The sequence below is a fragment of the Podarcis vaucheri genome (assembly GCF_965113315.1).
Source record: "Podarcis vaucheri genome assembly, chromosome: 14".
NCBI classification, from domain to species: domain Eukaryota; kingdom Metazoa; phylum Chordata; class Lepidosauria; order Squamata; family Lacertidae; genus Podarcis; species Podarcis vaucheri.
The window spans coordinates 6972697-6994749 of record NC_138752.1 but is presented as its reverse complement, the minus strand read 5'-3'; the positions used below and the strand labels follow the sequence as shown (position 1 = coordinate 6994749).

The window sequence follows — 22053 nt, the reverse complement described above, 5'->3', positions numbered from 1 at the left end:
TGTACTGCTGCTCTTTGGTGCACATTAATAACACCCACATGTTTAGCTTCTCCTTGGGGGCTGTCAGTCAGCTCCTGCTCTTCGACATTTACCAGGGCACCCATGCTTTATTTCACCCAGGTCAAAGACTCAGTTTGACACCCCCATGTGCATTTGTGTACATACACACACACACACACAGGCTAGGTGCCTCAATGGCACCCCTCTGGAGGCTTCATCTGTAGCTAGCCTCCCTCCCCCAATAGCTTCAGCTGGGGGGCAACACAAGCCAAGGTCCCTGCCCCCCAGGGGCCACTGAAGCTGGTGTTCACCATATGGGGACCCCTATGCACCCCCACAGAAAAGCCCCCCAAGAAGAGGCGCCTCCTCAAGGGAGGGAGGTGAGGCTGCTGAGATGGCCAGCAGTGGCTGGAGGGCTGGACTAGGATCCGGGAGAGCAGGGCTCAAATCCCCGCTCAGTCCACTGCCTCTCAGCCTGACCTTCCCCACAGAGTTGTCATGGGTGGGGAGAGCCTTGAGCTGCTTGGAGGAAACGGGGAGATAGGCAGTAAATGCCATGAACAACCCCCCCCCGCCGACCCAAACACCTGGGGGAGGAGGGAGAGGACGAGGAGGTTGGCCCGAGGAGGACGGAGCAGGAGGGCCGCCCTCACGCGCGCCGTTGCCTAGCGAGGGCGAAGCGCCGCCGGAGCCCCAGTTGCCGCCACCGCCGCCTCCCCCTCCCCGGCTGCGGCGCAAAATGGCGGCGGGAGGCGCCTCTTCGTCCTCGGCCCGGGTGGGTGAAGGAAGCGCCGGCCTGTCCGGACCCCCCAGGCGGGGTGGGATGGGGACGCGGGCCGGGCCGGTTTCTTTCCCGCCTGACTTTCCTCTCCGCTTCGTCCGCCCTCCGCAGGTGCCCCTCCGCCGGCCCTCCGCGGGCGCGGAGCAGAAGGCGAGGAGCTGCAGCGCCGCCGCCTTCCTGGCCAAGGAGGAGGAGTACAAGTAAGGGGCGTCTCTCTCCCTGAGGGGGGGGTCCCTGCTGATGCTCGCCCCCCCTTAAGTCCTCAAGGGCGTCCCCTTGATTCAAGACGCGTGTCTTTTTCTACGTGAGAATCCAGCGAGTGGCAGGGGGGCGTATCGAGGCTGGCCAAGGAAGCCCCCGACTCTCGCTCTGGGCACACGACGCTGCGATGGGGCTTTTTATTGGGGAGGGGGTGTCTGGTCCAAGAGACTGGTTTGGATGGCGACAGAGCATTTCCCCCCTTGCTTCCTTACTTCCAAGTAAGTGCCGCTTTCTCGGGCTCAGGCTTGAGCCCCAGTTGCGTGGGGATTTGAGAGAGGCAATTAGGCATTCTCAGAAGCACCCTTGCCTTCCTCTAGACCAGGCATATCTAACAGGTAGATCGTGATCTACCGGTAGATCACTGGTAGATCATTGGTTCCCCGCAAAGAAGCTGAACAACTGTGGCTCCCCTAAAAAAAGCTCAACATTTTACCTCCTCCCTGAAAAACCCAACAACTTTGACCCGAACCCCAAAAAAGGGGGTAGATCACTGCCAGATTTTAACTCTGTGAGTAGATCGCAGTTTCGTGGGAGTTGGTCACCCCTGCTCTAGACCAGTAGTTCTCAAACTTTTTTCCCTGGGCATAATTTGCTCACACCACACCGAATTTTTTATTGTTAAGAATGCATTGGAAAACCAAAAGAAACAGCTCCCAGCAGTGCTTGATTTTGAAAAGATATCTATCCATATTCTGCAAACAAATCATTTTGATACTAAACTGTACTATACCACACTGAAATGTTTAAATGTTGCTGTTGTCAAAAATGTTTTTATTAATTTCCCAATATTTCCCAATAAGGTAAATAAAGGTAAAGGACCCCTGGACGGTTAAGTCCAGTCAAAGGACTTCTCGCTTTCAGGCCGATATCAATTAGTTCAAATGTTTCTTTGAAGGTCCTTGAATCTTAGTCCCACACTTGCCATCCTGTCTGCTCTGCACTAAGGCACTACTGGCATTCACTCATCTCTGCACCGCAGTGACTGGTTCAAAGCGTGCTCCAGCAGCCTTTCCTAGCTTGCTGACCTCATAGAACCGTAGAGTTAGATGGTATCCCTGAGGGTCATCTAGCGCGACCCCCTGCAACGCAGGAATCCCAACTAGATCATACAATACAGGTGGCCATCTAACCTCTCTTTCAAAACCTCCAAGGAAGGAAAGTGCACCACCTCTTAGGGGAGTCTGTTCCACTGTTAAAGAGCTCTTACTGCCAGAGTACAGTCAAACCTCGGTTCCTGAATAGCTGTTTTCAAACGTTTCTGCTCCCGAACGCCAAAAACCAAGAAGTAAATTCTCTGGTTTTTGAACATTTTTTGGAAGCCGAACATCCGATGCAGTTTCCGCTTGAGTGCAGGAAGCTCTTGCAACCAATCAGAAGCTGCGCCTTGGTTGTCAAACGTTTTGGAAGCCGAATGGGCTTCCAGAACGGATTATGTTCGACAACCAAGGTTTGACTGTACAGATATTAGGTTAGAATCTCCTTTCCTGTAAGTTGAATCCATTTGCTCCAGATGCTTTGAGCTGCAACTCCCCTTGGCCATATTGTAGTCTAATACGTAGTGGGTGGCACTGTGGTCTAAACCATTGAGCCTCTTGGGCTTGCCGATCAGAAGGTCAGCGGTTCGAATCTGTGTGACGGGGTAAGCTCCCCATTGCTCTTTCCCAGCTTCTGCCAATCTAGCAGTTCGAAAGCACACCAATGCAAGTAGATAAATAGGTACCACTGTGGCAGGAAGGTAAACAGCATTTCCATGTGCCCTGGCACTCGTTACGGTGTCCCGTTGCACCAGAAGCAATTTAGTCATGCTGGTCACATGACCCGGAAAGCTGTCTGTGGACAAACACCAGCTCCCTTGGCCTGAAAAGCGAGATGAGCATTGCATCCCATAGTTGCCTTTTACTGGACTTAACCGGCGACGAGTCCTTTACATTTTTACCTAATACACTACAGTACTTCCAACATATATAGAGGGTGCTCAGGCATACTGAGTGGATGACTTCAGCAGAGCATTCACCTCCAGAGACCTTGATAGAGTTGCCCTTAGATGCCTTTTAAAAATTACATTGTCTGTTTCTTAATGATATTGAGTGGCTTTCAGTACACAAGTATAGAAACACAAAACCATGAAATCAGAAGAAGCAGATGCAAAAAGAAAACTCAGCACAAGCCCAAAGTTCAAACACAGATTTTAAAACTAATGGGACCAGACTACATAAGCAGTGGTTGGGTGGCCATCTCTCATGGGTGCTTTAGCTGAGATTCCTGCATTGCAGGGGATTGGATGAGAACCTTGGGGTCCCTTCCAACTCCACAGTTCTATGATTCTGTGTTCCTAGCAAAGGATTTGCTTTCTATTGCGCCCTGCAGCTGTCAGCCGGCAAGTTTCTCCCGGTAGTCTGTCCCGGGAAGGCAGACTCCTTGCAGCACCATTTTAGTGGTCTTGCTTTCTAAAAGATAGCCGAGTTAAACACAGTTTTCAATTACTGTTTTAGGCGTGTAAATGCAGAATTAGAAGCCAAGACAGCAGAATTGGTGCGTCAGGCTGAAGAAGTCATGGTGAGTCCCCAGTGTCAGACCTGCTGAGCTACAATACTGTTGACCACGATATTTTCATGGACTACCTCCATGAGTTGGGAGTACCATTTTACGGCAGTTTGACTCCTACTTACGGGGTTGGTTCTAGCGATTAGTACTCGGCAACTGCGCTTTGGGCCCCTTGTAGTTCCACCCGCCGGCCACAGTTTTGTCCTCTGCTATTTAATATCTATTCAAAGCCACTAGGAGTGGTTATTAGGAGATGTGAGGCAAGGTCTTACCACTATGCTGACAATACTCAACTCTATTTGTGGCATCTGAATCAACGGAAGCCATGCATGCCCTAAACACGTGGGCTGGATGAAAGCTGTGATTGAATGCTGACAAGATGGAGATCTTGAACGCCTTCCCTGACTTCAGCTAGGAAGCAAACCATGGAGTGGCTGGCTTGGCCTTGCATGTGAACGAGCACTCGTGGTTTGTTTCTTCCTAGACGAAACAGAAGCGGAAACCAAGGTTTGTTCTTGATTTTCTGCTCATGGATCATTTAGAAAAACGAACAATGGACAACCAGTTTGTGTGTCCAGTCACTCCCATGTTTTATTTCCTAGCTTCAGTCAAGACAAAGCAAAGTTGGCACCTCTGAGCAACATTACAATAGCATTCTTTTCGTACACAGTACACTAACGTTTGTTTTCAGACCATTATATGGTTTGAATATTTAAAAAACATGTACTTCACATTGCCTATCTCTAAAAGTGGCCTGATTGCAAGTACTTAGCCACAACAATGGGGTGGTCTTTGCATGTGGAGATTGTCTCTCTTGTTGACTCAGTCTATAGAGATTAGGACTTCTCTGGCCACCTTCCTTCTCTGTATGGATTGGTGGGTGCTGGCTTCTGGCTTCTTGCTTCTGCTTCTTTTACAAGGCAGTAGGTGAGGCTTAGGGAGATACCATTAGCGCACTTGCTGCTCACACTGGTTTTATATAGTACTAGACATACTGATGCCTTCCCCTCCCCCAGCCCTGCCAGTTTGGGTTGCAGTGACCTGACTTTGTCCCGGCATTGTGGTTGGACAGGGTTCACTCCCCTGAATGGCAAAAACATTTGCTCTGAGAAGGACTGATTTCACCTGCCCTTGTATGGAAAGAAAAATTTAGCTTTACTGGCGAGTAAAACTCCACCAAAGCTTTCTTTCTAATCCTGGCAATCTTCTTAGCATCTATAGAGTAGAGTGGGTTGGGCTAACTGGTAATTAAAGTTATCTTCTTATTCTAAATTCTTCTCACTAAAGTTGTAATATAGAATTATCTCAGTAGTGGAAAACAAAGCTTTGGGAACTCTGTGGAATTTAAAAAAGTAGTCTGTGACACAGTGTGGTGGTGAGGTAGTTATTGCTCATTTCTGCACATCTCTTAATCATCACAACCAAAATAATTAAGTGTTTATGATGGCTGTTAATTGGATGTAGTATACACTGTAATTGACAATAATATAAAATCTTTCCTTATTGAAGAGAGATCAACAAGAAATGTTGTCCAGGCCAATCTCTACACAGGTTGAATTGTTTGACAAGGAGACCAAACATCAGAGGTAAGCTCTTCCTAAAACTTATCTGCTGAAGGCCTTCAGTGCCAGAGAGAGGTTTGAGAGAGAATAGTTTTTTATTTGCAAAATTCAGCGCTGTGAGTTAATGTAATGGTGGCCATAGTTTAGTGGGAAACTCCACACTTGGCATGCATGGGGTCCCAGGTTCAGAGTCCAGCTGCTTCTCCCATTAAAAGGCTCTTGGGTAGTTATGCTTACCTGGGAAATAGTTCTTTCTGAGTCCTTCAAGTGCCCTGGTCTCCCAAAGCAGACAGTATAAGAGATTGCACTCCACAGCTGTGCTGAGACCTCCTCCTTGACCTGTTCTCTTCCACCTGCACCCCACCTCCAATTTCATAAGACCTTTTGTGAGGCCTTGTGCAAGTGATGCAGGTCTTGTAAGGGCCTCTCAAGTCTTGCATTCCCATGTTGCAGAACAATTGTATGTCTCTTCTTCCTGGAAACATTGAGGCACCTGTTGACCCCCGTCTTTTGTGCTGCATAGTTCCCCACTAAGGCTGCCATCCTCTGTACCTAACACCAAGCCATAAACCCCCTGGGACTGACCTGTATAAGCTCACACTGCACGTCTCTCATCAAAGGCTGTTATTATACTTAGTTTTTCTTCATTATTCAAGTTAGATTTCTATACCGCCCTTCATCCAAAGATCACAGGGCAGTTCACAACATAAAAATACAAAAGGAGAAAAAATAATACATAACAAAATTTTCCCCAAACCAATAAACCCCCTTCCACAAACACGCTTAAAAGGCCATAGATTAATCAGCCAAAGGCCTGCTTATAAATGTTTTTGCTTGGCACCTAAAGATATGTAATGAAGTTGCCACTGAGCCTCCCGGAGGAGAGCTTTCCACAAGCTGGAAGTCACTGCAGAAAATGCCTGTTCTCTTGTTGCCACTCTCTGGACCTCTTGTGGGGCCTCAGAAGATGATCGTGGGGTGTGATATGCTCAAATCATCTTGTCCCAGTGAGCAACCTGGCCACAGAATTCTGCAACAGCTGACGTTTCTGAACCGTCTTCAGAGGCAGCCCCACGTATAACACATTGCAGTAATCTAATCTAGAGGTTACCAGAGCATAGACAACAGAACTTGGGCTATTTCCTAGCCAGATAAGGGTGCAAGCTGAGCCACCAGCCCAAGCTGATAGAAGGCACTCTGTGCCACCAAGGCCACCTGAGCCTCAAGTAACTGCAGTGAATCAAGGAGTGCCCCCAGGCAATGTACTTGCTCCTTCAGAGGGAGTGTAACCCCATCAAGAGCAGGCAGCCTCCCATCCATCCTGTCTAGGGAACTGTCCACCAACAATGCCTCAGTCTTATCTGGGACAGGCCAAACAGGGGCAACTCATCAAGTGGAGGAAATGCTGAGAATTGCTCTCTCATACCTGTGGTGTATCTTTGTCAGTTCTGTACGGCTGCAAAATGTGGGAGGTAGAATTATAAACTAGCTTTGTTGCTGATGAAACAGTGGACAAATTTTCAAAGGTGAGGCTGAGATGGAAGGGCATGTCATTTAGTTTTTGAAGATGGTGGATCTCTGGCATATTAGAGGGTTAGGACTGTCTCTTGATTATTGCTGTTGGCTAAATCAGTGAAATTGCATGAATTTGCATATGAATAAATTGTCCTGAAGAAGTAAGGCCTCTGTTTGATGCATATGTATGTCACAGCAGGCTCCGTTTCAGAAGAGGCATTCCCCCCTTGTGTCTAAGGAAGGAGGGACACCTCTTCCGAACAAGCGCCACACTTCCTTCAATACTTTACAGAGGTATCTATACAAGCAACTCCCCATTTATGCAGGAGTTACGTTCCAGCGCCCCACATGCACAAATGAAAATTCTATAAGTGGGGAGCACCCTTTAAATGCCCTCTCTGCCACTCCAATCCAGATCAAAAAATACTGCACCCAAAATATCCACAACTGGAATTGAAGTTTTGGGGCCAGCTGGAGGGTGCAGGACACATGGAAAACTGCAGCTGTGGTGTGCAGTAGCACTAAACAAAGCTCCACTACACCTCCGGTCTCTTCCACCCTAACTGAAGTCCTGTTTGGGCTCCGGGAAGGATCTCCTCTCAAGCCAAAATGATTCTCCAGCTTTCTTCCTCCATTGCCTGATATTAATTTAATTATTTAATTATTTTCCAGTGCCACACGTATATATGATCACACCCAAGTGGGAGGGTGTACTTGTACTTAGTTTTTAGTAGTATACAAATTTATTTAAATTCAATCAGTTAGAAGCAAGATTATCCATAGGGCTGGGCAATGTATTCATTCATTGCCCGAAACCGGTTTTGAAACCTACATCACAGGAATGATTTCACAATTTTAGGCAGTATACTATGAATGCCAGCAGGTTTCGCCAGGGTTTCACACACAGCATCACCAGTTCTCTGCTCTCCTCTCGGAGCCCTGCAAGGCCACCCAAGGCCACTCCCTCCCTCCCTCTGCAGCCCAGCTGCCCCCTAAGATACTGGAGTGGGGCCAGGGGCGACAGCCATGCCTGCACCTATCTCTTGTGTGCGCATTCGCTCACCTGCCTGCCACTTGCCTGCTAGCACTTCTCCAGCCGAGCAACCAAGCTGCCTCCTTCCTCCCTTCCACCTCGCACTGGGTGCTGGCCATGTCCTAAGGGTCCCTGTGGTGAGAGCACATGGGGAGCAGCAGCAGAAGCAGTGCTGGCTCCTCTTCCTTGCCTCCGGGTCTGGGCTTCCTGGTCAGTTGGTGGCAGTGATCAGCACAGATGGGAGCTCCACCACGTTGGAGGAATGAAGCAGTTCCCGGTAGTCACCCTCGACGTGAGTGGGAGCTGCGGGCAGCCCAGGGAGAGACTGTGGTGGGGAGGTCAGCTGTGCCCCAGGGCTCCTTGTTTGCACCCCAGCTGATGTGCTCTACCCAGGGCAGAGCTGCCCACCTGGCCTCACTATGAAGAAGCAGTGCACAGTGTTCCTGATCACCTGCGTGGCCGGCCATGGAGGGCTGGCTGGCTACCAAGCCAGTTCAAACTCCTCATTTTCAGACATTGTGATTTATCACGATATTGGAATGTTTCACCGGTAATGCATCACGATGTTGGAAAGCAGTTATCGCCCAGCCCTAATGATTGGCATTCAAAGTGTGGACAGCCCAAGTATTTTCTGTAGAGTCCCTCCCTTTATTTTCTGAGATGACTTATTGTTTTCCTAAATTCCTTACCCCTAACAAAAAAATAGGTGGGGGAGGAATCAAAAGCCGGACTATACTAGGAATTGTTTTTGTACCAAGCTAAATCCTTGGTTCACATCACCTCACAAGGTTAGTTCACTGGAATCTTAGGCACATGGCCTTTCCCAGCCCTCTTACCTGGTTGAGAGCCCCTTTTAACAGGAGAAGTCAAGGAATGGACCTCCCGAGTCCTTAGATATGCAAAGGGTGTGCTCTGTGCCCCCTCCCCATAGAGTCAGAAACAGCAGTTAAACAAACTCACCTAAAGAGGAGGGGCACACAGCTCCATGTTGTGCATGAACAGTGTAATTGCAGTGCTTAAAACAGGGGTGCATAAGATAGACTGTATAAGTTTTTCAGGACGCGGGTGGCACTGCGGGTTGAACCACAGAGCCTAGGACTTGCCGATCAAAAGGTTGGCGGTTTGAATCCCCGCGACAGGGTGAGCTCCCGTTGCTCGGTCCCTGCTCCTGCCAACCTAGCAGTTTGAAAGCACATCAAAGTGCAAGTAGATTAATAGGTACCGCTCTGGCGGGAAGGTAAACGGCATTTCCGTGCGCTGCTCTGGTTCGCCAGAAGTGGCTTAGTTATGCTGGCCACATGACCCAGAAGCTGTACACTGGCTCCCTCGGCCAATAAAGCGAGATGAGCGCCACAACCCCAGAGTCAGCCATGACTGGATCTAATGGTCAGGGGTCCCTTTACCTATAAGTTTAAAAACTGTAATATACCTCTGAATATATGTTTGGGGTGGGGATTTGTTTCTACAGTTGATAACCAAAGCAAGTCAGTTGTTGGCCTTTTGTTCAGCCGTGCACCTCATAGCATTTGGCTGGGGTGAGTGTGTGGTCAGGTAGGAACCAGATTACTTGAACACAGAGGAGACAGTCAGGCATGTGCTGCTCATGTTTGCATCCAGCTGCTCAGACTCCACTAGTACTGGAGCTGAACTGTTTCTGCCCCTAGGCAGCAAAAGGTCACTGCTGACCCATTTGAATATGGGAATAGCTCTCACAGCTGTGCGCAAGTAGCTTCAGTTTTCAGAGGGTTTGTAGCATCCAGAGTCTTTAAGAAGTGGCTCAGGAGAGAGGGGCAGAGAAATAAGTTGGGTTGCAGCATCTCACAGATTTGAGTAGAAGAGGCCGAGTCCTGGCCCTCCTGCTTGCAAGTCCTCCGGGGAGGAACTAATAGATGGTCTAACAAGACAGCAAGTATACTCCCGCCTGGAACTGTGGTTCTGTGATCAAGTGTAGGCAAGGGAGCCATAGGAATCCTCCCTAATACACAAGTGGCTTGCAGCAGTGGCCTTTCGTGGGTTGATGCTTGCACAAGGAAGGTGCAGTGCTTAGACCGCATCCTGTGAAGAGACATAATAACTGAAGTTCCACTTTCTGTCTGGTACAGACTTGGTTTTCTATCCTGGCTTTTTCTGGCCATTGTGGCACCCCTTGTTCTTCACATCAGGACTTCTTTCTTTATCATTTTAGGATAATTCTCATAATTCTGCCCCCAGTTGTATTTAGGTGAGCTGCAGACCAGAGTGTCTGGTGCTGCCAAGCCCTTTCCGGGGATGTTAAGAAACCAGTGGGAAATCAGTGGATGGCATGAGAGAGCCCCCCCCCCCAAACGAACAAGACTTGCAGGGCAGCTTGTTGGGCATCAGTACTCTCCAGGAAGAAAGTGCTGCAGCTAAATTGGCCCTTTTGTTCAGCTGGCAAATCAGATTACACCACTTTTGTTCCACATTCACATACATACCTTTCAAACAGTGCAGCAGTTACACAGTGTGTTTCTAGCTTACACACCCCACAGCTATTATTATGTTTCCCATTGTAAATACTCCAGTTCATACAAGTTTGTGAACTTCTGCTTGCATGAGTGCTTGGCACTACCTAGGGAAGCTGCAAACCCAAGGGCTGCCCACTCCTGACACTCTCCCCTTCCCTGCCAAGATTATAATCTAATGTTTAGTTTTCTTCTCTTCTTGCCTCTGTATAGGTGTGTTGGGCTTTTCTGTTTCTGCCAAATCAGCTTTTCTGAAGGCAGGCAGTGATCCTTGCCTGTGACCAACACGAGTCACTATATTCTGGAAGTACAGTCTTTTTCTTTTTCAGGGGTGGGAGAGGGCTGGTTTCCTTCCTCTCCTCCCTTTCCCCACCTCCCCTGCTTGCTTGCTTGCTTGCTTGCTTCTTCCTCCCTCTTCTTCCAAGTGCTGCCGCTTTTCCCTACTCGGTGTCTGTGCGCTTGATTGGCCTTTAGTTCACAGGACATTTTAAGCAGTGGGACTTTGCTACAAAGTTTTATAGGTCTTGCCCCTAAATCTAGAAGCTGTTCCCTTTAAGATGCATTATTATTCTACCTCTTCTGGCCAATTCCAGGAAACTGAGCCAGAAGCTTCCTGCAAAAGGTAGTTGGGGCTTCTATCAAAGGGCCTAGAACTGTCAGTTCAGGGAGGGGTTCACAGCCGTGAGCTGCCCCTCCCACTTCAGTGCCAGCATGATCAACTGGCTGGGCTAGCCATGTCTGGGGACAAGCAGGGTGCTACTGGTTTGCGGCTTCTGATTTTGAGCTTCTGTGTGGAATGCTCCAACCTCTCATAGCCATTTTAAGGGTAGCTGCGTGGCCACTGGCTGTGCAGCACCCTGCCTCTCCACAATGCTTGGGGTGCTTTGGGACTTGGCTTCCTGTGCTGGGGGGGGTGACTTATGCCAACACACCCAGAATCATTTAAATTTACCTCTAAGTAAATTTGCACGTGCCCATGCCAGGATCTGGGCATATCAGGATGTTGAAGATTGTGAGCTCAGCTCTCCTTTCCCTTCATCCCAAGCCAGATGGCTGCATCTGAACTCTTGGATCAGTCAAATTCAAAGTTAGGGAGAGATCACTGTTCCATTATGGCCAGTGAAGGGAATATAACTTTACTGGTTGCCCAGTAGACTTTGCTGTGAATTTTCTCTGGGTTGTTTTTATATGAACTTACTGTTTGGAAGAAGAATGTTGACCTTATCTCAACCATGGTGCTTGCTGCTCCCTTGCTTCGTAAAAAAACTAGACCACACAAGAAAGTTGCCAGAGTTTTGCATTGCCCTTTCCTTTGGACCCAGAACCATCCAAGGATATTTCCAAAGGCCAGCTGCATTTTGTTAACTGGGCACTATGTCCACATCCAGGCTGCATTTCGCAGTCTTCCTTCATGGCTGGGTGGCAGACACACAGCACTGGAGAACAAAGTCTGGAAGTAGCCTGTGTCTTTACAGTCCTATAGTTTCAAGTGGTCTTCCAACTAATTGCAAAAGAGTAGGATTGCTGAAGGACCAAGCCACACAGCTTTCAGAAGTCAAGAGGGGTCAGCTCAAGTCCCAGGGATGCCCAGGGGTGCCCGGGACTTGAAGAAGAGAGACTTGGGGTCGCAGGGGAAGATGGGAAGGTCCAGGATGGTGGGGGACAGTTTCCTAGTCTCATCACCCCTGACATTCTCTCCAGGCCTTCACATTACTAAATTGGGGCAGGACACAAATCAGTCTTAAAATGTCACCCCTGTGCCCTGGTTTGGTGAGCATTGCCTTCGGTTTTATCAAGTGCAAGATTGAGCAGCAGGCAAATGCCACAGCTTCCCCCTTGATTACCCTTCTTTCTTAGCAGCCAATACAGAGAGGGCTTGGATATCCCACAGGAAGGCTTTCCCCCCAGGCTCCCCCCCCCGGATGCTTTGATTCTTCCCATGTCCATGAGGATGTGGCCATATGGTGCCAGCTTCAGACTCTCTGGGTATCTCCAGCGTGACAGACCACAGTCCTCTGCCAGTGCTGCTCATGCCACCCACCTTACAGGAAGGAGCTCTTTACTGAAGCTGCTTCTATGAAGCCAAAACATTTTGAAAAGTGAGTGACGTGTTTTGCATCACTGATCTTCTCTTCTACAATTTTGGCTCAAAAAAATTAAAACACAGTAAAATACATAATTTATTTTGTTCTTCGAAATAAGCTAATTGCTGCAATTTCCTTTTTCTCTCCAGAGATCAGTGGTCTCCTGAATTGCCAACTGCTCCTCTTGCACTTAATAAGGTACTGAAATTGGGGGCGGATGTGCTCCTCTCAAAGCAGGAGGAGAAGGTAACATTTGCTGTGTGTCTTCAATAGCAGTGGAGGCACAGAGAATCCCTTCAGTGAGTCAGAGAATGAGGGGGGACAGTACCCGCCTCTCTTTGGCTCATGGCTAGACTGAAGCAGGACAGTTGACCGGATGACAACTGTTCATCTTGGCTCTTATTTCTCTACACCCAAGACAGATCTCCTGTGTAAGGAAATTGTTCAAGGCCTTCATATTTTCTACTCTTTTTAAAAAAACTTTGGGAATGGACACTTATATATGAACCTCTTACAGTCACAAACATTGTTACTTAAATTTAGTGCATTGATCTGAAGATAAGTTTTGCAGATTCAAAAATTGCTTATTATACCACTTACCTTAATGGCATCACAGTGAGCGTCATTCCCACGGAATCCAGGGACGCTTGCGCCAAGGTGCGTTTGCGTAGGGCTTGTAGTCTTACATTGCTGAGTCCGCTTGTATGGGCTCAGATGTATGGGCTTGTAAGGATCCTTGCACAAAAGGAGTAGTGGAGAGTTGATTTGCGAGCCTGTGGGAGGAAATGAAAGAGCTTCTGGACAGGCCAGAGGTCTGTGGCCACAGGGCGTTTGTTTTTTGTTTGTTTGTGTGTGATCCAGAAGCAAGAGGAGCATTGAGAAAGATAGTCTAAATTTTCCATGTTCCTTGTGGCCCTCTAGCGGTGGATCCTTATTCATTCTGTCTTTTGTCTCCAGTCTGCCAGGGGTCCAGGTCTGCACAGCTGCTCTTTCACAAAAGAGGAATGATTGTGCCCTCCTTCCTAGGTCCTTTAACATGGATAAACAAGATAAAGATTGCAAACAGGATGGGGATACGATGATCAATAGGGGACACACAGTAACCAGTGCAGTATTTAACCACTTAAAATTAATCTGAGTGTCACAGCACATGCTATCTTTTCACAGCAACCTAGGGAGAGAAGTTGAGCTGAGAGATGTTGACTAGTGCAGCTAGAGAACTTTGTGCAAGGGTGGGGATTTGACTCTGCTTCACATGTAGTTAGAATAAACTTTTGTACAAAACCTGTGACTCATAATTTACAGAAAAGCAGGCTTGGAGAAGAAAAATGCCACTGTTGGAGGCAGGATACTTCTCAATATCAGTTGATGGCAGTCTCAAGCGAGGAGAGTGCTGTTGCGCTCAGATCCTGCTCAGGGGCCTCCCTCAAGCCACCTGGTTGGCTGCTGGCTGCTGGACTAGGTGGGCCCCTGGCCTGACCCAGCAGAGCTCCTCTTGTCTCCTTATGTCTAAGACCATGATATGCTTTAGGTAGCTAAGAGTTTTTGTTTTGTGAATTTTCCTTAGCAACCAAACAAGAAGAAACCTAGTTCTGCATCTACATTTCGGACTAGGCCACTATCTGGAAAGAAGGGGAAAGGAACTCTGTCAAGGTACAGCAGCAGCAGCTGAATAGCACCCAGCTTATCTTAGACATTTTTCTAACTACAACAGTAACTGGTGTTATCTTCTAACCATGCCTGGTGATAGTAACTACATGAACATACCGGTAATTAAAAGTAAAGAGGCTAAAACTATTTTTGCCTATGTAGCATTGACGGAGGCTAATAGCAAGGTGAACTGAAAAACAATCAACAAACCACGGAAAGCCTCTAACAGCATTCTGCTTTCTGAAGAAGGGCAGGTTTAAAAAACTGGCCTCACCCCAACAGCTAACAATCCCATCCATTTACAGATAGGTAGCCGTGTTGGTCTGCCATAGTCAAAATAAAAAAAATTCCTTCCAGTAGCACCTTAAAGACCAACTAAGTTAGTTCTTGGTATGAGCTTTCGTGTGCATGCACACTTCTTCAGATACACTGAAGATACACTGTGTATCTGAAGAAGTGTGCATGCACACGAAAGCTCATACCAAGAACTAACTTAGTTGGTCTTTACGGTGCTACTGGAAGGAATTTTTTTTATTTTAATCCCATCCATGTCACATTAATGATGTTCTATTTCACTGGGATAATTGGTCCTGTTGACTTTTCAGGACCAGGTCTGGAGAACCCCCCCCCTTTTTCTAGAAAGGTGAAATAGCCCCTTATCAGTTTATTTGTTTTATAGAAAAGTTAAATAGCCCCTTATCAGTTTATTTGTTTTTGCCAATTGCTTCTTACATTCCAGTCCTTTTTTCTGTTGTTCGCTCTTAAAATGCTTAGAAATGCTGTGTTTTGGCCTTGTCTCTAGCACAAAACTAAGACCAGACGACATTCCAAGTGCTGCAGATGTTGCAGTCCCAGACTTCTCTCTTGCCAAGACAATTGGGAAAATTGAAGGGCAACTTGAAGAAGGAAACTTTCCTGATCTAGAGGACGATCTTATCCCCGGTGCAGGAAGTGAAATTGGAGCAGGTGGGTCTGCTTTTTACTGTCCTTTCCTTACTGCTAAAAGGGAGCTGGATTTCTCTTCCAACTGACCTGTTCATATGATCTTTAAATTTTAAGGCCTCACATAGACAGGCTTTCTAACACATGTGTACCCTTTGAATTGGCAGTTTTTCATCTAGTTTCTAGAATGAGGGATAAATTATCAGTCACATGAGAAAACGGAGGTGTCTTTCAGTGTCTCACAGTTTATTGCCCACCTGTGCTATCCTCATTGCTGCCATAGCTGCATCTCCTTTCTGCTTGTTTGGCAACAGCAAATCACCACACTTGGCAAGCCACCTGGGATGAGAAATTGTTTTCAGGTGTCCCTCCCTGCAAGGAATCGCTCCTAAGGTCGTCCCAGGGGAAGGCTGGTAACATTACACTTTTTAATCCTGTGCACTCCCTTCAGACACTAGGGACCCCAGTCCAGGGAATTGAATGGCCTGTTTCATGGAATGTCTTTGCATCTATGAAGGATGTTCTAGAATTGTCAGTCTTCAAAACTTCTATATCATTGTACTATTAGCATAAGCGTGTGGTTAAAAGCTATTCAGATGTTTTGAGGCTCTTTTCTGTCAGGTCTAGAATGGCACAACAGTCCAGAACATTAAATGTAATTATTGCAAATCTGCAGAGGCCCAAATCCGGTTCCTAAAGGCAAAGCTTCGTGTTATGCAGGAGGAGCTGGATGCCATGGGACTAGAATGCAGTAAGAAGGTAAGAGCAGGTAGACTTTCTGTTCCTGCATCATAATATGTAGCAGCAACATCCTTGTATGAGGGGTTATATTGTTTGCTCACAATTGTTGCTAGCACCTAAATGTTACTCAGTGCGAGATTAAAGGTCTTTTCACATACTCACCAGCCAGGGATCTGAAGTGTATGCTTGTACATGGCCAAGGCTGTTCCTATAGCCAAGCCTGGGCTCTGGTCCACACTCACACTCCCTCAGCCAGTAACCTTCTGCAGGCAGCAAAGCCTGTACTCTTCACCCGCAAGCAGAAATCCCACACAACAGACAATCCTTTTGATGCAGTCAACAAACAAATACTTTTCTGGCTGGTGCCAGGATAGTTCTAGTCTCTGCTTCGTTACTCCTCTGCTCCTCCAAAGCACTCTTGGGAAGAGCTGGGTGGGAAATGAACCTAAGAGGTAGAAAAACTGAGACCTTGCTGGTGGTGCTGAAACCGATGGTAGGTGCTTCTTTTTTGCCCAGAGCTCCCTGGCCATGCTGCTGCCCAGAAGCTTCCAGCACCTGCTTGAATCACAGAATTCTAGAGTTTGAAAGGACCCCAAAGGGTCATCTAGTCCAGCCCCCTGAAAGGCAGAAATCTCAACTACGAATCAGAACGAAGGGGTAGTGGTCAGTGGGCTTTATCAGATTTGGCAGCTTCTCTGCCACATTGTTAATCTTTGCACCTGGAAGACAACACACCTCCCGTGACATCCTGTTTCCTCCACGCCCTGCTGCCTGTCCCCCTCAGTAGGGAGTCACCTGTCAGGTGGTGGTGGTGGTTGCTCGTTAGTAACCAGGCAGGACTCCGACCTGTTTTTAACAGGTTTTATTTGGTGCAAACTATTTACAGTGCAGAACTACAAAGTTCATGTTCGTCTTAGTCACTTGCAAACTCCAGGAGTGCCCCCTTCCAGTTTCTCCCCCAACATAAGAACTTAGACCCCCCAAATCTCCGCCTCCCCTCCTTACGTTTCACCCCTCTGCGTAAGCTGGGCGATGGAAACAGCGCATCTGCCTCCTGGCCAGCCGGGCTAGGTGAGGTGCTTGGGCTCTCAGTAGCATCTTCGAGCCCTCCCCTCGCTTGGCTGCCCCTTCCCCCTCTGCTCCACTGGAGGTGTGGCTTTCACCACTGCTGGAGGAGGCGCTTCTGAGGCGCTGCTCCTGTATCCCCCTGCCTCCCTCCCCTGTTCCAATGGCAGTCCCCTGACATCAACTGTCACCACCACGTCTCTTCCTCATCTGTGCCTTCCAAAGCCTTCTTGGAGTGTTCGAAGGTCTGCAAGTGCTACTTTGCACATAATTCCATTTGCAGAGGCAAAGGCTTCCCATTTTTTTCTTTCTGGTAAGTTCAGTCACATTTTCTGAGCATCTTATTGAGGTGTGCATGTTAAACGAAAGGATGCAGCTTTTTCAATCTGCCTTCCTCAAGTTAAACTTCCAAGAAAATGCAGTTATTGAGCGGCCCCTTAAGTTCATCTTCAGAGCAGAAGAAGGGGTGCTGGATCAGGCCCATGGCCCATCTAGTTCGGCATCCTGTTCTCACAGATGCTTTGAAGGGAAGCCCAGCAGCAACTGGCATTTGAGGCGTCAGACCTCCCAGTGCTGGAGGCAGACCATGGTCACCGTGGCTAGTAACCATTGATAACTTTATCTTCTATGAATTTGTCTAATCCTCTTTTAAAGTTCTCCAAGTTAGTGGCCATCACTAGGGCTAGACGATATATCAATATATCATCAAAAACCAGTTTGAAATCCATATTGTGATAGCGGTTTCATAATTTTTGACCTGGCAATTATCACAAATTGTGATGTGTGTGTGCTATGCAAAAATCACAATGTGGGAAAAACCGTGAAGCCAGCCAATGCCTCTGCATAACTCCATCCTTATTTCAGACATCATGGTGTATCAATATGTTGTGAGGTTTAGCGGATGATATACCACGGTGTTGAAATCCAGATATCGCCCAGCCCTAGTCTTCACTACTTGTGAAAGCAAATTGCATATTTAAACTCAGTTCAGTAAGTTAATTCTTGGTCTTCAGGATGAAGAAAATCAGAAGTTAAGCAGCTCCCTAAAAGAGGCTGAAGAAGAGCGTGGGAGGCTGCAGCGAACAGCCAGTGTACAGCAATCTCAAATAGAAAAGTATAAAATGCTGTCAGAAGAAGCAAACAGTAAAAGTGAAGGACTGCAGCAGAAGTGCTCTGCACTAGAAAAGGTAACAAGATCCCCATTTCAGCCTCATTACATGGCAATATGTCACTGGACTGGCCGCCCTCAGTTTAATTCCCATCTTGCAGAAAAGTACAGAGAAAGGGAAAGCAGCCATTTCATTGCTCCCAAGGCAGGAGCCAGGGCAAGGGCAAAGGGTGTTTTGCTTGGCTCCTGTGATCAAATAAATCAAATTTGGATATATTATTAGGGAAATTGTTTCTGTCTTATTTTCCCTCCATAGGGGCATTTTCTCCATGCAGGGAGAAGAACAGCGCTGTACTTCAGCACCCTTTTCACTCTCCTGCTTCTAGCAGTCAGGACGAACAACAGTCCCGTATATATTTCCCACGGTGCTGTGCTGAAAGTGATGTTAAATTATGAAAAAACACCAACAGATAGCTGTAGAATGATATAATGCACACAAAGCCAGCATAAGCATGGAAAGGATGCCACAATAAGAAAGCAACAGCATTGATCTTGGCAGAACAGAGAGGTCTTCTCCCCATCTTCTGAAAGTCAACAAGGTGGTGGCTTGGCAGGAGCACCTCCCAAGAGAAATGTTCTTCCCTGGTTGCAGGAATTTGCAGCAATGGACTTCTTGCAAAGCAACCACCTAGTCTGCTGGGTCCTGTCACCTGGGAAATCCTTCCTCTAGTCTCCAGTGCTGCTGCCCTCTGGGCTAAACAGGCACATGAGAATCCAGCACCTGCCACCTCCAGAACCCTAAGTGCATGTTGCTGTAAATCTTCATCCTGTTTTCTGTTTTGACTTACTGTAATAGGAACTGGAGAATCTGAAGCGAGCCCAAAAACAGGCTTCAGCCAGCCAGAGTACAATGGAGGTTCGATTCAACAGAGCTCTTGAAGAAGCAGAGAAATATAAAATGGAACTGAATAAAGTGAAGCAAAGTAACAAGGTAGGCTTTGTTTTTGCATAGAAAACAGGAAAAACCAGCAGAGGTACATGATGTCCAAGTTTAAGTTCACTCTGCAATAGCCCCCTGTAGCTTCCTTAGCCGTCTAGATCTTAGGGCAGATTGTCCCATTTTATTTTCACAACAACCCTGTCAGGTTAGACTGAAAGTTACCAAGTGAACAAGGCTGCCATACTTTTTTTATAATACTCTCCCCTCCCCATGTTTTTAGCTGAATTTATTTTTATCTGTAAGCTAACTTGAGAGCATGTCAGGGGGAAAGGTGGAGTAACAACAACCACAACACTGTATCTTTGTCCTCAACATTGTCATATGTTTACGCCAAACACAGCAGTCAGAGTCAAATATGAAATTAAATAGAATTCCAGGAGAATTTATTTTGGTTGCAGAATTATAGATGCCTGGATGTTGTTACTGTGTGCCTGGAATACACACCTCACAATGACTAACTGGCCCCCTTTGCTTTAGAAAGAGGTTCATCACTTGAATCACGTGCAGTGCCTTTTTTGAGGCAGTACAGTGGTGCCTCGCAAGACGAAATTAATCCGTTCCGCGAGTCTCTTCGTCTTGCGTTTTTTTCTTTTTGCAAAGCACGGCTATTAGCGGCTTAGCGGCTGTTAACGGCTTAGCGGCTATTAACGGCGTAGCGGCTTTAAGAAAAAGGAAACAAACTCGCAAGAACTCGCAAGACGTTTCGTCTTGCGAAGCAAGCCCATAGGGAAACTCGTCTTGCGGAATGACTCAAAAAACGGAAAACTCTTTCGTCTAGCGAGTTTTTCGTCTTGCGAGGCATTCGTCTTGCGGGGCACCACTGTACGCCATAGTGCCACCTATGCCTCACCCTGCACTACACCTTTACCTGCCACTTTCCGCAGTGACAGGCACAGCCTCTTAGAGGCGCTTTGGCACGACCCTTTTATGATTTCCAAGTTCCTGGAAAGCACTTTGGCGATTGTAAAAGGGTTGTGCCAAAGTAATAATAAAATAATAATAAGTGCCTCTGGGAGGCTGTGCCTACTGCTGTGGGAAGCGGCAGCAGGCAAAGGTGTGAGTGGGGTTGGGAGCAAGCAGGCAAACAGTGGCGGGATAGGAGGGGATGGGTGGTCTGGTGCATTGTGGCACCTTTTCCCCTAGAAATAAAGCACTGGTCCTATGGCTGAACCTTCCCTTTTGGAATGACATGCTCTGGGTTCTACAAGAACATCCCAAAGGATTCTACTCATAGCTGCTTATAAAGGCGTAAAGGTAAAGGGACCCCTGACCATTAGGTCCAGTCGCGGACAACTCGGGGGTTGCGGTGCTCGTCTCGCTTTACTGGCCGAGGGAACTGGCATACAGCTTCTGGATCATGTGGCCAGCATGACTAAGCCCCTTCTGGTGAACTAGAGCAGCGCACGGTACCTATTTATCTACTTGCACTTTGACATGCTTTCGAACTGCTAGGTTGGCAGGAGCAGGGACCAAGCAATGGGAGCTCACCCCATCACGGGGATTTGAATTGCCGACCTTCTGATCAGCAAGCCCTAGGCTCTGTGGTTTAACCCACAGCGCCACCTGCGTCCCCTATAAAGGCATAACACACACTATATCCTTCCTCTCCCACTAGGATTTAGTCAACCAGGAACATAAAAAGCTTGAAGACCTGAAAACTGAGAACAAGAAGTTGGAGAAACAAAAGGGAGAGCTGATGGCAGGATTCAAGAAACAATTAAAGTTAATTGATATATTAAAGAGACAAAAGGCAAGTTATCCTGTGTTGTTGGCAATTTTCATTGAATTAAAGTTAGGGCCATAGGACTCTTTTGAATTTATTTGATTGGGTGGGGAGACAAGGAAGGCAATGGCAAAATATGAAATGGAGGCTCCAAATTCCAAGAAGGTTAAGGTCATTTTCAGAACTATGATGTGGTACAACTTTGGATTACACAATTGAGCCAACATAAACTAGAATTATGGGCTGCTTTAGGACTAGGACATGAGACTTGCATTGAACCAGTCCAGAAAAAGGCAAGGAGGACACCCATCTCTTCCCTTCCCAGGTATCAGTATTAGCAACAAGCCATGCTGTCTTTTGTCTACTGCATTGAGAGATTTAAGAACTGCTCTGTTTGAACAAATACAATTTCTTTTTCATTGTGTCTTACTAGACAGAAAACTTTCCTGGCAGGAAAAGGGAAAGCAAGTCTTAGTCTTAGCAAGGCAGCAGTTAGCCATGGAGCACATTTGGGTGGCCTAGCCAGCCTCCAGCTACATCTGTTCCTAAACTTTCTCTTGGAAGTGGTTTGGACTTAAGAACAGACAACTTCCTTAAGACAATTGTTTGAAAAATAAGCAAAGTACTGCAGCTGAACCACCACCAGGGAAGTTGTGCAGAGCCAAGAGGTCTGAAAAGGATTTGGGCTGCTTTGTCTCAGAAAGCACCAGCAGCTTGAGCAGTGGCTTCAGGCATCCCAAGTGATCTGCTCCCTCCAGCTGACTCAGCTATATTCATGTAACTTCATTATCTGTCAGAGTAAGTAGGAGATGGATGGAGCTGGTCTAGAGGGGGAGAACCAGTTTTATCATCAAGGGTGCAGATGGCCAGTTTTATAATTCAGTATAAATGGGGCCCCCTACACCATGCTTGGAAGAGCCTCATCATAACAGAAGGATACATGGTTGCTTCAGCTTCCTTCTCACCTGCACTTTGACTTTACAAATGTTAAAATAGGGAATAAGGTAAATTTTGTCAGAGTTAAATTTTTCATGTAGCTATATTATTAATAGTTTTTCTCCCTTTCCTTAGATGCACATTGAATCTGCAAAGATGCTTTCTTTCACTGAAGAAGAGTTTATGAAAGCCCTGGAATGGGGAAATTCTTAATGTTCAACACTGGACAGAAACACAATTAACATTCAGCACTATGGTGGCTCAAAAAACAAACATGTTTCAAAGCAAATCCACTGAAGTTTTCTCAGACACTGTAATGTGTTAATTTTAGTGTAGTATCAGCTCCTGTTTGGTCTCTCCTCCCCACTGTTATTGCCAGCTGCCATTTGGTTCATCTTCCTCCATTTATGCAATTGTACTGACGACTGCTGTTGTCTTCCAGGTTACCAAGACTAGCTTGGGGAGCTTCACATATTCCACTGACGCTAAAGACTCCCTTAAGTTTATGAGTTACTTCATCAGTAGCTAGTAAAGCCATTTTGTTTTTCACAATAAAGTTGTTATTTTCCAAGTTTCCTGTCCATCATTAAATAACAAGAGCTGCTTCTGAGCAAGGTTACTCCCA

The 22053-nt window shown here is 47.0% G+C and overlaps 1 protein-coding gene across 2 annotated transcripts; it reads left to right on the top strand.

Annotated features, from left to right (window-relative positions):
• Positions 1-283: 283 nt before the first annotated feature.
• On the top strand, positions 284-21999 carry TEX9 (testis expressed 9). 2 transcript variants are annotated; one of them, XM_082198664.1, is made up of 12 exons: positions 284-380; positions 893-981; positions 3535-3598; positions 5096-5172; positions 12413-12461; positions 13831-13916; positions 14716-14879; positions 15532-15614; positions 17675-17848; positions 18626-18760; positions 20385-20519; positions 21564-21999. In XM_082198664.1, the coding sequence occupies exons 1-12, from the start codon at positions 315-317 to the stop codon at positions 21639-21641; spliced, it is 1200 nt and encodes a 399-aa protein (XP_082054790.1). In that variant the 5' UTR covers positions 284-314; the 3' UTR covers positions 21642-21999. The 2 variants fall into 2 exon arrangements, with proteins under 2 accessions (XP_082054790.1, XP_082054789.1); XM_082198663.1 differs by lacking the exon at positions 284-380 and adding an exon at positions 542-775.
• The last annotated feature ends 54 nt before the right edge of the window (positions 22000-22053 follow it).